This window comes from Euphorbia lathyris, chromosome 2, assembly GCF_963576675.1.
Source record: "Euphorbia lathyris chromosome 2, ddEupLath1.1, whole genome shotgun sequence".
Lineage (NCBI taxonomy): Eukaryota > Viridiplantae > Streptophyta > Magnoliopsida > Malpighiales > Euphorbiaceae > Euphorbia > Euphorbia lathyris.
Genome location: NC_088911.1, coordinates 91,241,579 through 91,258,021, shown reverse-complemented (window position 1 = coordinate 91,258,021; position 16,443 = coordinate 91,241,579). Strand labels below are relative to the sequence as shown.

General features: G+C 39.3%; 1 protein-coding gene across 1 annotated transcript; it reads left to right on the top strand.

Moving 5' to 3' along the window:
* Positions 1-481, top strand: LOC136220692 (uncharacterized). The gene has a single exon (XM_066008483.1). The coding sequence runs from the start codon at positions 174-176 to the stop codon at positions 429-431; it is 258 nt and encodes an 85-aa protein (XP_065864555.1). The 5' UTR covers positions 1-173; the 3' UTR covers positions 432-481.
* Positions 482-16,443: the final 15,962 nt, after the last annotated feature.

Here is a 16,443-nt window from a genome sequence, read left to right as displayed (position 1 = left end):
GGCTAAAAGGACCATAGAAAAGTAGAAAACCATTAGCCATGTCTGGTTTTATGGTTTGAAAACCGCTAACTGGTTTCTTGATTTTCTTGATCATAAAGAATCTCTATATATAGAGCAAATTAAGATAAGATCTTCATTCAATCGATATCAACATCCAGATCAGAAATACAAAAATGAGTTCGACAAGCAGAGCTTGGGCAGTGGCAGCAAGTATAGGAGTAATAGAGGGATTGAAAGATCAAGGTTTATGCAGATGGAATTACGCTTTGAGATCTATTCATCATCATGCTAAGACCAATCTCAGATCCTATTCTCAGGCCAAGAAACTACCTTCTTCTTCTTTTTCCAAAAGGTTAAGAGATGAAAAGATTCAAAAATCTGAAGAATCACTTAGAACTGTTATGTATTTGAGTTGTTGGGCTCCTAATTAATTATCCCTTGTAATTATTCTATTTTGGAATATATACATCACTTTTTTGCATATCTTGTGTGAGTATTTTTATTGGCTTTTATTTTTTCTTTTATGAAAATCTCTTACACACAAGTCAAACAAATTGATGTTATATAGGTATTATTATTACATAATTATGTGTATTCCCAAGAAAATATCCATGGCAAAAAGCATGTTGAGGTTACTGAGAATTCAGATTTTCAGTTATCGGTGAATTGAGAATGTAATCTTTTATTTCCACACATTAATTCAGCATATTACACACCTTTTAACAGCGATATTTTTTCTCTACAAAAAAAACCCAGCTATAATTTGTATAAAACTAGACTAAATATCCATCGATTTTAACTAATTCCAAAGATGAATTATTCCATAACTATATAGATTGATTCCAAAGGAAGCTCTGGGGTGTTGAGTTCAAAATTCTTCAATTGCCCAATTTATATTAAAAAAAGAAAAAAGAATGCCAAAGATATATTAAAATCTAAAATCTAATAGTATTAGGACCCAAACATCCCAAATGCATTATTTTATTTGTAGACTCTTCTCAGATCTTCCTTTTAGGAACATTTCGGGTATGCATAGAGGTTGAATCAGAAGAAGAAGAAGAAGAAAAGGAATTGGGAGGCAGATCAAAGATTCTGAAATTATGATTTTCAAGTGATCTTAAAACATAATTCCAGCTGCAAATTCCTTGATCCTCCATGCCTTCTATTGTTGCAATGCTAGCTGCCACAACCCATCCCATAATTTCTTTTTATTTATTTATTTGTTCTTTCTTTTCTTTTTCTTAATTAAGAAAAATAATAAGAAAGAAGAATATACTTATATTGATTAATTTGATTTGGTGGAGGTAGAAGGAGTCTCTCTTATGTATATATAGGCATAAGGCCTTTGATATTTGTTGCATAAGGCCAACTAATTAGCATATGGATTATCACCCAATCTTTAGGAAATTGCTTCAATTATTTGTGTATCAAAAACTTTATTCTATATTTAGCATTCTTCCTTTTTTTTTTTTTTTTTTTTAATTGTCGCAACGGTAAAACGTTGTTGTCGTGTGACCAGAGGTCACGGGTTCGAGTCTTAGGAGCGGCCTCTTGCCAATTAAATTGGCAAGGGAAGGCTTGCCCCCAATACACCCTTGTGGTGGGACCCCTCCCCGGACCCTCGCTCAGCGGGGACGCGTAATGCGACCGGACCGCCCTTTTATATATATGCACACTTACATTTTAGGGAATCACTTGGATGTGTACTTCTTTAAATTTTTCTATATGTTTGGGTTAGTGCTTAATCATTTGGGACCCATTTCATCTTACATTTTAAAGAAAATAAAATAATAAAAAGGAAGTCACTGATAAACAAAGTATTAAATGTCCTTTTCATTTGCTAAAATTTAAGATTTCATAATTGGGTGATAAAAAAAAATATTTGTGAATATGCTAATCATGTTAGTAATTTAATACTATGAAATGGGGACATGGAAAGATGACGTTTGATAGGGGTCAAAAATCCATATCTTTTAGTACGGTTTTAGGGGCTATTTTGTATCTTTTATTTTCTTTTTATTTACTTTAATAGCAATTTATTACTGTTTTGTCAATTTTAGGTTTTTAAATTACTTTTTAGCTTTTTATTAAATATTCCTAACTTTTGTCAAGTATTTTGTCACTTTTAATAAATTAATCTCTATATGTTATTTTGAGCTTTATCTGTACCCAAAATTAAGAAATTAACCTACCAAAAATAAATCAAATTTGACTTGGTAATTAAAAAAGGATTTTTGGTAGGATAATTAATTAATTTTGGGTGAATTATCTAAATAATATTTTATGAGATTATGTGCAGATTTTTAGAGATAAATGTGGAGATTTTTAAGGATCAGAATCAAGGACTCACTCAACGCATCAAATGCAAATAAAAGTCATGTAGAATATTTTGGCAGATTTTTAGGGATTATCTTTGGGCTTTTTGTATTTAAATAATTAGATTTTTTTATCCCCAAAGATAAATTAGTTTTTATTAGATAATAATTGGAGAGTTATTTTTCCATTAGAATAGTTCTTTATTAATTAGTCTTTCGTTAGGAAAGCTTTTTATTAATTAGCCTTTTATTAGGAATAGGTTTTATTAATTAGTTTTCCATTAGAAATAGGTTTTAGTTTTTCATTATAAATAGTTCCATTTGTTAGGAATTATGGACATCTTTCATTCTTGTAATTACTCTAGCCTTCACCCTTGAAGATTCCTCTCCACCCCCTCCATCTCTTTCAACCTCCATTGAAGCACCTTCGAAGCTCCGCTCACCGAGGAATATTCAAGGTCCGTCCTTAAGACCTAGGAAGCCGGATGTAGAGTAGAGAGGTTCCCTGAAAGGGATTTTCATATCTCCTTTCATCTAATTTTGTTTGTACTCTTTGATACAGTCCATGAATCCTAGGCTAATTGTATCCCGTGACAATATTCTTCGCCTTTAATAATATCTTAGCTCTTATTTTGTTCTATGATTATTTGTTTAATCTTTGTCTTACGCTTTATTCAATTGGTTTAACTCATTCAAAAGCCTCAAAATCTATTAGGCACATATTGTGAGCTGAATCTGACCTAGTCAGAGCCTAGGAGATTGACGACCTCTTAGTTGATTAAGCCCAAATTGTTGAGCCTTAGACCTAGTTTCGGCCTTACAAGGGAATCACGCACTAGAGACTTCAGGAGGGTAAGTAGGGTTAATCGCCTTGAATACAAGTGACTTAGATTAGGTTTTTTAATCTATTGACCTAATAATCTATCTTCATAATTATCGTTCATACCATGTTCCTTCGGGTAACTGCATTAGTGAAAGATCACCTAGGAGTAGTTTAACTTAATTAGGAGTAGTTTAACTTAGTTAGGAGTAGAATAACTTAGTTTGAATTAGTATAACTTAGCTAGGAGTATCATAATTCAACTAGGAGTAGATTAACTTAAACAAAACCCACTCAAAACCCACACAGCCTAGATAACACCTGAGACCAAGTAGCTCGATACTTGTGGTAAATAAGTCATGTGGATTCGATACCTGGACTTTTCAGATTTATTACTTGATAACGACGGGGTACACTTATCCCTTAGTGAGCCTTCTCAACGGAGGCGCACCAAGTTTTTGGCGCCGTTGCCGGGGATTTATTTCTTCTGCAATATCGAACCAAAGGTTGATTTGTTAGTTTAGGCATTCTTTTGTGAATATTCCTTGTTTATATCGTTTATACTTGTTCATATATAATTCTTTATACTTTTTGTGAATATTTTTGTGTGAATATTTGTTTTTAATTTTTATTGTTATTTTTAATGATTCTTCTTTTTTGAGAAAATGGCTAGAAACAATGGAAATAAGGAGTCTATTACGCATTTGCTTAACTTTCTATCTACTCACGAAGATCAAACTGACGATTTGTATGCCTCAATTAAAAATTTATGTATACAAAAAGGGATCTTAGTTGATTCAACCGCGGACGAATCAATTAAAGAACCCAATTTGGTAGGTCAGGTTGATAAGGTAATATCTTTTCCCATTAACAATGAAGAACTGATCCCTAATTATGAGAAACCAAAAGTTTCAATATTAATTGAGGAATCAGTTGAAATTGAGCATCTAGAGAAGAATCCAAAGATAGAAGAGTTCAGTTTTGCTCCAAGTCCAGAAATTTTCATTCTATTTGATCTTCCTAGAGAATAAAAAAGGGAGCAAACTAAACTTTTTCATAATTTATTTAAATTTCACCCTTTGCTTTTATTAAAATTCTTTGAAACTGATAATCTGTTCTGCAGGTACGGATTATTTATTCAGGAATTTGAATTCCTAACGCGAATGTCAGCATACACCTAGGAGGGAATTCTATGTCAAGCTCACTGACTATAACGTAGCGCTTCTTGGGAGGCAACCCAAGTTTTAATAAAACTTTTCAGGTTTATTTTATTTAGATTATACATTTATACTTTTAGTTTAGTTGGTTAGTTTTATTTTACGTTTTTTTTAGTGTTCGGGTTTATATATAAAAAAAAATTCGACCTTCTGCCTGCCAGCTCGCGACGAGCTGGAGAAAAAAAAAATTTCCGGGAAAAAAAAAATTTCGACCTTCTGCCTCCAGCTCGACGCGAGCTGGCAAAAAAAAGTGTAATTTCGCCCCGGGAGGCCCTGCTCGCTGAGCTGGGCACTGCCGCCCAGCTCGCCGAGCTGCTCGGCCGAAATAAGCAACAGTTCGGGATTTTTAAATCCCGAACGGAGTTAAAAAAAATAATAATAAAAAAATAAAAATTCATGTCGCGTTGTTTTATTTTAATTTGTTTTAGTATGTTATAATCCCAAGAATTGTACACTCTATCCGAAGTTAAAGTTTCGTTATTTGTTTTTGAGGGCTGAAAACCGAATCTAAGATTGCATGACAACTAGTTTAGGTGTAGGACACAATCCCTGTATCTGTAAAAGCATGAGCTAAAGTTTGCATTTAGACCTTACTTTTGAAGAAATGCCAAAATCCAGAGAAGCGAAGGAGAAGGCATGTAGCAAAGGGGTGCTCAATTTAAGGCCAGTGACCTTCCGATTACAGCCATGGAAGAAGGATTTTGACCCGTTTGCCGAAAAAACAACCCAGGCTCAGGTATAGGTGCGCCTTTACTCACTCCCTTGGGAATACTGGGATGCACAAATCCTTTCAGACATAGCTAGAGGGCTTGGAGGTTTGATAAGACTCGATAGAGCCACCCTGGAGGGGGATTTTGGGCATTTCGCAAGAATGTTGATTGACGTGGATCTTGCTACTGAGCTTCCGTCTACACTTGGAATAGCAAGAGAAGGTAAACACTTCTGGATTGATGTTGTATATGAGAAGCTTCCTAGCTTCTGCAAAGTATGTTCTAATATAGGACATATGGCGTATGAATGCCGACAAAACCTTAAATCCGAGCTGCCTAAGAACAGGAAAGTTACAGAAAAAAATGATCCAGGCAAAAGCACACGCACTCAACGGGATTTGCAGATCCCATAGGATAATGCAATAGTTCCCGTGGTGACGGTAACTAGCAAAATTGTGAAGGCTTTGAACATTGAGGCAGCCAAAACCGACGATCGGCTGGAGGATGTTTTCGAAACACTGGAATTAGAGCTCACAGAGGAACCTTTAAACAAAGCTGACGGTCAGCCGAAAGAAAATTGGGAGAATACGCTGGAGTTAGAGCTCACAAAGGAACCTTTAGATAGGCAACCATCTCCGGGAAATTCAAATATCCACTCGATGGAGGAAATCACTGGAAATAGCACGAGCTCCCCGACGAGCTGGGCAGATGAGGTGGATTATGAGAATCAAGAATGGGAGACGGTACGCCCTAAGAAGGCGGGGATGCAAAGCAAAAATGAAAAGGCAGCCCGATCCAAGAGGGCCATCAAAACTCCAGTGAGATTTAAATGACTGTTCTGTACTGGAACTGCAGGGGTATCGCCAACACAGGTACCCATAGTTACTTACTTAACCTTTGTCAGACTCACAGACCTGATTTTTTATGCATTGCTGAACCTATGACTGATTTTAGCTCAACAAACATGAGATTTTGGAATTGATTAGGAATGGATTTTGTGGCTTCTAACTCAATTGATAGGAAGACTCTTTGGCTATTCAAAGCAAAAACAACTGCTTTTCTGTTGACAGTTCTAATTTAGCATGATCAGTTCATTCTTATTAGCTGTTTTATTCAGAACACCCTTCAGTATCTATGCTTTGTGTATGGAAGTGTCTGGTCGAACAGACGCAAATTGATGTTTCATGCGATTAATTCCCATCAATTAGCAAACCCAGGTAGCTGGTTACTTGTGGGAGATTTTAACGCAGTTGTGGGGGCTCATGAAAAATCGGGCATTCCACCGGCTCAGAGACCGTGTAGGGAGTTCCGGGAATTTCAGGACTATGGGGAATGGAGGGATGTACAGGCTGCAGGTTCATTCTTCACCCGGTCAAATGGTAGACAGGCTCAGGCTTGAGTTGATTGCCGTTTGGACCGAGCGTTAGTTTCTGGGGAGTTTCCAAGCTCGTGGTCGTTTAATTGCACTATTCTGACCAGACATCACTCAGATCACCACCCGATTCTGTTTCAGTTTTATAAGAAATTATCCAGAGGTTCCAGATTTCGTTTCTAAGAGATGTGGATCTCGCACCCTAGCCTGAGAGAAACGATCAGCAATTATTGGAACGGCTCGCATCCGTGCCTGGGTCCAATGCATCTTCTAAGCTTCAAACTTAAGGGGCTTCGGAATATTCTCAGAACGTGGAACAGAGAGGTGTTTGGTCACTTTGACAGGAATTTTGAGTGCAGTGAAGCAGCTCTCGCAGCGGTTCAGAAAGAAATTGCGTATTCCGGGTTCATGACGGATCGGCATGAGCAGGAGCTTAAGGCTCATGAGGAACTGGACACTCACATGCTGCAGAAGGAAACTTTTCTACGAGAAAAAAGCAAGATGACCTGGTTGGCCTTAGGAGATCAGAACAGCTCCTTCTTCCATAGAATGGCGCCTGCGCGGAAGTCGGCAGTTGGGATTCATGCGTTGCTGATAAATGATGAGATTTCAACAGATGAACATGAGATAACAGATCATATCTCGAGCTACTTCACGGATATGTTCAAGAACCCGAGAACAGAGCCGGCAGACCTGACTTTGGTGACTGAGGTAATCCCTACTAAGGTCGACCAACAGATGAATGATGAACTGGTTCGCTGTCCCACAAATGATGAAATTAAAAGCACAGTGATGTCAATGAGTACCTCCAGTGCACCTGGCCCTGACGGCTTTACAGGTATTTTCTTCCAAACATATTGGGATTTGGTCAGCTCTGATGTATGCAATTGTGTCACTTGGTTTTTTCGCACTGGCATGATAACCACTGGGCTTAATTCAAATCTAATGGCTCTCATTCCTAAGGTGGATGGTGCTAAGAAAATTGAGCAATACCGACCAATTGTAATGAGTAACTTCGCCTTCAAGATAATCTCTAAAATTCTGGCTGACAGGCTGGCAGGGGTGGCTAAAGATATTGTTTCCTCTAACCAGTTTGGCTTTATAAGTGGTCGAAGCATACACCAGTGCATAGCGCTCGCCTCAGAAGGCGTCAATCTACTACAGAAAAAATGCTTTGGAGGCAATTTAAGCATGAAGATAAATATTGCTAAAGCATTTGATACTCTTGACTGGAATTTCCTCCTGGCAGTGTTGGAAGCCTTCGGATTTTCGCTTAAGTTCCGAGACTGGATCTTAAACATTTTGGCATCTGCCAGGATTTCACTGATGACCCCGTCTGGCATAGCGGGTTACTCCGGCTGCTCTAGAGGGGTCCGGCAAGGGGATCCCCTTTCACCCATCTTGTTTTGTCTAGCAGAGGATTTCCTGAGTCGACTTATTACTCAACGGAGAGACTGTGGGATGCTGGAGCCCTCCTCCTACTCGACCTCTGCCTGTTTGCCTACGCATCTACTATTTGCGGATGATATTCTCCTCTTCTGCAAAGCAACCATAAAAAATGTCAGTAATATTGCAGAAGTGTTCAAAGTATACGAAACCTTATCAGGCCAGAAGGTTAGTTGGGGCAAATCAGAACTTTATGTCGGAAAACACATTGCAGCTCGCAGATGCGGGAGGCTTGTAGAGATTATTGTCATTAAGGTGGGGCAGCTTCCTTTTTGCTATTTGGGGGTTCCATTGCTCGGGTTCGCCTCGCAAGGCTCATTTGAAACAAATTGCAGACAGAATAGCAAACACTTTTTCTAAATGGAAGGGCAGCGCCCTATCAATGGCAGGACGAATAACTCTCGTCAAATCGGTCATAAACAGCTCCTTAATTCATTCTTTCATGATCTACAGATGGCCCCGACTTCTTCTGAAGAGTCTAACAAGATAGATAAGGAACTTTATTTGGACGGGATCGACCACCTCACGGAAACTGGTCACCCCGTCTTAGGACTTATGCACCAAACCGATACAGGCAGGGGGGCTGGGCTTAAAATGGCTAGACAGGATGAATTTGGCTCTCTCCGGAAAGATGGCGTGGGGAACCCTCTTTGGATCCTCTATGTGTTTCAAACTGTTAAGATCTAGGTTCCTCAGCAAGGCCGGAATGCCTCGGAAAATAATCTGCTCTTCCATATGGGGTTCCATTAAGGAAGCGTTCTCCATCCTCAAAGATAACTACTATTGGTTTCTAGGGTCAAATTTTGATCTTAATTTCTGGAATTCTGAGTGGATATCGCCACCTATCGCAGCTCAGCTCCGTCTTAATGCCAAGGAAAGAGACCATTTAACTGAGTTGATCCAGGACTATCGCAACCGGGATGCTTGGTTTAACCTTCCCCCATTACCGCCAGATATCAGGGCTGCAATTGAAAATACTGCTGTTGAGGAGTGCATCGGCGACTCGTGTGTTTGGAAGCCGACTGTTGACGGAGTGTTCCGAGTGGGGCTATTTTACAAGTGGTTGGGATGGCCGCCAACAGAGCACCCATGCCGCAATGTTTGGAAATCATACATCCCTCCGTCGCACTCTCTACTGGCTTGGCGGGCCTTCTACAATAGATTGCCTACACAGTCGGTGTTGCAAACTCACGGAATGACAATGGCATCTCGGTGTTGTCTTTGTGAATCCAATACGGAAATTGTGGATCATCTGCTCTTGCACTGCAATTTCACTAAGCAATTGTGGAAGGCTGTGTCGAGTCTTTTTGGTAGAAGACTACTGATTTCTGGCACTTTACAAGACCTCCTAAACCACGTGTGGCAGCTAAAGTTTAGCCCGCAGATCACGGTCATTTGGCACAGCGCTATGGTCCATGTTCTTTGGTTGGTCTGGAGAACAAGAAACGACTGCATATTTGACAGCCAGACCCCAAACATTAATGAGGCCTTACGATCGCTTTGGCACTTAATTCGGCAGTCAGACCGGATCAGCAGAGGTACGGTTTGGAACTCCGTGGTAGAACGGTAGATCCTTGAGTCGTTGGTCATTCAGCCAAGGCTACCTAAAGCGAGTAGAATTCTCTCGATTCGATGGCAACGGCCCCCATCGGGCTGGGTAAAGGCGAACACAGACGCGTCTGTGACATCGGATTCCGCTGGGTGCGGGATTATTTTCAGAGACAATAACAGACAATTCTTGAGGGCACTCTCCAGACTGTGTAGCGCACCAATGGCTTATATTGCAGAACTAAACGCTGCTCTGATCGCGATTAATTTGGCCTATGAGAAAGGTTGGCATCGACTGTGGCTTGAAAGCGACTCGACATTCATAGTTTCGCTCCTTCATACTCGCGCGGGCCGGGTTCCCTGGTATCTCTGGAAGGATTGGAAGCATTGCATTGGCATCTTAAATCAAATGCAGATCAGAATATCCCACATTTACTGGGAGGGAAACAGAGTTGTCGACTGTTTGGCCTCACTGGGTCGTCGTAGCTCTGAGGAGCAATGGTTGACATCTCCGCCGACCGCTTGCTTACCTTTAATTTTTGAGAATTTCTGTAACCGAGCGGTGTTCCGCTTCAGCTAACTCCCTAAACCAATTTGTATTTTTTCTTTTCCTCTTAATAATATTAGGTCGCCGATTGCGGTGTGCTGGGGGTGCCGACCTAGTTGGGATGTCTAGCCCCGTCTCTCCAGTCTCCTCATTAAAAAAAAGATTTCATAATTGCGTAGTTTGGAGGTGAATTTGTATTAGTTTCATCCTCTTAATTTTGATAAGGATGGACAGGAAGGAAGGATCATTAAAAAAAATAGAGATTTTTTTTTTTAGAGATGTTAATGCACAAACCAATAAAGAGAGAGTTTTAATCTAAAGCCAATAAATGGTTTTTGTAATCAATATCTAATTAATCTTTCAAAGAAGTACTAGAATTGCTTCACATATTCTAGGAGTTATATTTTTTCGTAGGAACAGGAAAGAAAACAAACAGAAAAAAAACCTAATCAGGGATTAGCCTAGGGAAGCTAACCCCCACCACATCTTCCAAAAGAAGAGAAGAAAGATAATCAGGAGGATAAGGGAAGGTTGTGATGCCCAACATCCTTTCGTGGCCAGCAACCGCCAAACGATCTGCAACCCGGTTCTGCTCTCTAAACACATGGCTAAAGTTGATGTACTCAAAGGAAGAACAAAACCTTCTAATACCTTTGATTAAATTTTGGCTATTTAAACAAATAGCTTTATTATCAGAGATCATATTGATAGCTTCGAGGTTGTCAGATTCAACAAGAAATTTCTTCAAACCCAGACTTTTGCCAAGTCTAAGGACAGAAAAAATCCCCCAAAGCTCAGCCGAAAAGGACGAACCCAGACCCAGATTCTGAGAAAACCCAGAACCCCAAGCACCACCACCATCCCTCAGAACACCTCCTGCAGCAATTTTACCATCCTCAAGGCAAGAACCTTTCGTATTTAACTTCACCATCCCTACCCTAGGCCTACACCAGCCTAATAGGTGGACAGTCTTCTTCTGGGTAGACCTAGAAAGGGAATCTCCTTTGAAGCTATCAGTAATATTATATAATTTTTTAGAGAAGAACTCAACCAAATTAGGAATAAAAACAGTTTTCCTTCCAAAAATCTCCTCATTCCTCCAATTCCAAATCTGATGACAGACAATAGCAAAGAAGATATCACCACGCTCCAGGTCAACCAACAACTTCCCCCTTACTCCATCAACAAACCAGTCATGATCAGAGTGGTCCAAGAAAGTAGAAAGCAGGTGGTGAGGGAGAACTTTCTTCCACACCTCTTTACTCCTAGTACAATCCTAAGAGCATGGCAAATTTATTCAATATGCCCTCTGCATCTGCTACAAGCCCCCGAATCCACCAAATGCCGTCTATTCCTTTCAGAATTAGTAAGCAGCCTACCCTTAACACTAAGCCGTAGAAAGCTCCTAATGTGGTAAGGAACTTTTAAAGCCCAAATCAGCTTCCAAACTTCAGAATGAGGACCCGCCAAATTTTGATTGAAGGCCTCAAAGGCGGATTTACAGGTATAAGCCCCACTATTCGTCAATGCCCAATAATGACTATCCCTATCTTCCTCCTTGTTACTTATCTTAACCCCTCTAATCCTCATGAGCGTATCCAGACTGAAAAAAGAGTCAAATTTAGACCAGATCCAATCCCCCTCAGAATCCACCACATCAGTAATCCTCCATTTACGGATATCAACAGGCGGCGGGGAAATACACAACTCTAACAAAGATTTATCATCCATCCAGTTGTCATTCCAGAAGCTGATAGACGTCCCATTGCCCACAGCCCAACTTATACCAGAACAGAACTCTGAAAACACAGAACTAAGGCCTTTCCAAAGAAAGGAATAATTGACCACTCTCTCATTGGGACCCCCAAAAATCCTATATTTTCTATACTTTCCATATAGAAAACGAACCCAAAGAGACGAAGGAAGCTGCCACATTCCCCATATAAGCTTCATTAATAACACTTTGTTATTGTCCTTAGCTTGTCTTATCCCCAGGCCTCCCATATTTTTAGGTTGACAGACCTCCTTCCAAGGAATAAGGTGGATTTTTTCCCCTCCATAGAGTCCCCCCAAAGGAACCGCCGATTGATTTTATCAAGATCATTAAGAACCGGCTCAGGCAATCTACAAGCTTGCATAATATGGTTAGGAACCGCACAATTGACAGATTGAATCAAAGTAAGATGGCCTGCAAGAGAAAGAGTTTTAGCTTTCCAAATGGCACATTTACTATTAGTTTTGTCGAGAGTCTCTTTAAAGGAAGCTTTGGAGACTCTTTCACTATGGAGGGGAACCCCCAGATACTTACCCAAGGACTTGGTCAAAGGAATACCAGATATTTCACTTAGCCTTTTGCAGACTCCCTGACTCATGTTTTTAGAACACAACATCCGAGATTTTTGGATATTAAGCTTTTGACCAGAAGCAGCGCTGTAGACACCGAGTCGGAGGATCTGTGACGAAAACCCATGACAAACGGCTAAAGGGGTTGATTCCATTGGTTAGGAAATTAAAAAAAAATAAAAAAAAGGAAAAGGGGGCGCGACGCGTCGAATGCCCGCCCGATGGGCCGGGTGTGAAACATCGCCCGTCAGACGATGGGCGTCGCTCATCGAGCGTTGGATGCGGCCCGAGGGGTGTCGGCGTCGTCCGACGTTCGATGGGCGGACGCCCCACAACGTCGGACGAAAGCCCAACGCTCGTTGGGCGGACGCCCAACGACGTCGGGCGAACGCCCAACATTCGCGGGGGCGAATGCCCAACGTAAGTTGGGCGTCCGCCCAACCATTTTGGGCGTAGCCCAAAATTTTTTGGGCGTAGCCCGACGCCCTTCGGGCCACGCCCAAAATATTTTGGGATCCGTGCCTATAAAAGGCACGGATCCCCATGCATTTGGGGGGGAGGATTTTTGGGACTCTCTCACTCTAAAACATTTTTTAGAGAGAGAAAGTAATTTTTTGGGAAGAATATTTTTTTTCCCTAAAAAATCCGAATTTCCTAAAAGTTAAAATTTTACTAAAAACACCGAAAAATACAAAAATCGTAACTCGTGGAATCAACCGACTTCAGCTGTCAATACCGATCTTGAGGTATTATCCGAGGACTAGACTCGTTTTATTTATTTCCTTATTTATTTATTTATTTATTTCTCTTATAGTTTTTATTTATTTAGTTCATTATTTATTTATCACATTTTATTTATTATTCCGTATTTATTTAATTCTCGTCTTGTATTAAATAAACGTTTGGTTTTGTTTTGAAATAAAAAAACCTCGTTTTAACATCCCAATACGAACCGTGATCCGATTCAAAGGTAGTTCGGGGTTAAAAAATGTTGTAATTATAAGTTTTGAAAATATTTCTAAATAACGTTTTAAAATAAAACATCGCTTTAGGAGTCTCCGTTATAGACGATGATCCAATTTGAGTAGTTCGGAGGTCCAAAACGATAGAATAGATTAAGTTTAAATTGTTTGAATAAATCTGAAATGTTAGGTACTGTTTCTGTAATTTTCCATTTTCTGTCACAAAAGGCAGTTTTACCGACGGAAATTCCGTCGGTAAAACTGCTGAAATGTAAAAAATGCTGTTTTGGTCATTCTTTCTCAACTTTTAGACTTTTGATCCATTATATATATATATATGTATAATTATGTAATATAGGCATTCAAATTATTTTTAATTATTTTGTATATATTTATTCAACATGTTTAGATATTATTTTTCATTAATTTGATTTGATAAAATTATATGTATATATATATATTTTCCTTTAAATTCATTTAAACTATACATACTTGTCATTTTGGGGTTATTAGGGGTTATTTTCTATATATACTTATCATAATAGTTTTGGGGTTAAAAGTTAATTTCTTATCATTTGTGAATATTATTGTCATTTTTTATCTATTAATCATAGTCTTTATTATTTATCTTTCCTTTTAAATGTATATGTATAATTATTATTTCTATCAAAAATATATATATATATATATGTACATCTTTCTTGTTTTCCTTTTAAATTTCCTATATGTATATATGATTTGGAAAATGTTTTGGTTGGGTGAATTTGGATTTAATTTATTAATTGTTGCCATTATGTGCAAATGAAGGATAATTGTGTGAAAAAGGGAAAATAAAAGATAAAAAGAGATTTCAAGTTGTTTGTTTAAATTAAAGCTTTTCTAGATATTCCTCAAGTGTAAATAAAAGATTTTTGTCATTTTAAACCGTTTCCAAAATATCACGTGTTGAAACCTTAATTCGTTCCAACGGCAGATTAAGCGAACCTTGTAAATAAAACCATTTTCATTATAAATAACCGAGTTTTTGAATCGTTTTCCTAATTAAACAGTTTTGTACAAAAATAAATGGACTTGTATGTTTAATCACGTTTTTTGTTAAAACTTCTTATCTCACGTTTTCAAACGCTCGAGTCGTTCCAACGGCGATTCGAGTCGATGTTATGCAAATTAACGGGGGTTTGAAACGTACCTAAATCGTTCCAACGACGATTAAGGTATGAACCATGTAAATAAACTCGTTTTTGGGGAATGAGATTAGCTTAGAGTTAGTGTATAGTTTGAAGCACAATCATGTTGTAAATAAATCAATTCTTCCTTCTATCTCCCTCTCTCTCCTATATACTTTAAACTTATGCAAAATGGGTGATTCTTTACTAAAATGGCTTTCAAATAACATGCTCAAAACGGTTTTCAAAGCGAGAAAGAAAAGGTTTCAAATGAATTTTAAACTTAAAGAAATATGCGATTAGTCTGTTATCGCCTAACACGCTAAGTAGGAGGCCGGTGGTTCATAACCGGGCGATGTCGGGGTGCCTAGTAGCATTTCTCCGGAAAGGAGCTAGCCTTCTCGGCTCGTACCTAAGTTTTCCGAACCCACACCGGTCTCCCGTAAGGGATCAGTGTTCATTTTCCCATTCGTGGGTGGCGACTCTTCCATACTCCGAGCTCCGGCCCTGCCAAGCAGCTTGATTCCACGATTGGTTGCTTTTGGCGCCAATCACAGCATCTGTCGTCAACGGTGTCCACCCCCCGGTCCGCCCGGGCGAGGCCGCGGCACCTACAAGTGGCGACTCTGCTGGGGAAGCGAGAAATTTGATTCCGGAAGGCGTGTATTAAGCCCTTAACGGGGACGGATCGTATTATTTCTTTTCGTATGCATTGATACGCATTATTGCAAACCTTTTGGGTAATTTCCGCGAAACCTCTAGAGAGAGTCCATTCGTCGCTCGAAAGAGGCTAGTGTAAGTTCCCCCTTACAGTAAGGCGCCAAAGGGTCCTCATCCATTCGTTAGGGGCGAATTTGTGCGGTCCTGTGAGGTCCCGCGATCAGCCGTGTCAGCATATAGTAGCCTTAGAAGTTTCCATAGGATTACCCGTTACCATTTTTGATATGATAAATGAATCAATTCGTGTTTTCAAATTGCCATGATACGTGTCTAATCCTAAACTATGTAAAGAAAATGAAACGATACGTTAATATATACTCTTGAACCGATATATAAACTACCCCAAAACATCGAAACGATTCGAACTAAAGATGACTTAGTCATCTCGTATGAATGAACTTGTGCGACCCGCTTGGTCCCTTTCCGTGTCCCGAAGAAGGCACAGGTTCAGGAAATGCGTTATGACGTAAGCACGTATTAGTACAAGTCGGTTTGGTACTAAAGATAGTTATATCTCAATTCAAAAGATTGTATTAACGGTAGCCGTTATTCACATTCTTTAAATAGGTTGGGATAAAACGAGATTATGACAAAACGAAAACAAAGAACATTTCTGCTTTGAACGACACCGTTGTAATGTAAAGAGTTTCATAAACGTGGCCCGTCCCTTCTGAATAAAAAAGAACTCTTACGTTACGCCTTGTGTTGTTCTTAAGAGAAATGGACGTATCCGCAAAAGTGACTAAGAAAATAATGGAAAAGCAAAAATAAACAAACGACCAAAGTCATTCTGTATCTGCGATGTATGTCAATCCCGAGAGTAGTTAAAGGAAATAAACCAATACCGTTAAATACGTGCCTCGAACGGGTATATACGCCGATTAAAATCATGAAGTTGAATTAAGCTAAACCGCATAATCGCACCATATGGACGAGACTGTGGGTTTGACTAATGGCTCAATCATTTCGACCGTTACCAAAACCACAAGAAATATGGCCCGATTTGCGTGTTTGCTTAATTCGTGCCTAAATGAAAAAGAACGGTAATATCCCTGCTTCGAATAAGCATGCGATTCAACGAAACGTTGATTTTCTATAACCACGCTAGGATGATATATCTCGTGAATTGGAAGAAATGAAAATTTGTTGCTAGCCGAAAGATTATCGTGCGCTCGAATAAGACTCACCGTCTTTCCACGTAGCCAAAACGAGCAAACAAATTCTTGACGCTAAAAACAAACACGTTACGCAATGGGTCCGTTCCCTAACAAAAATCG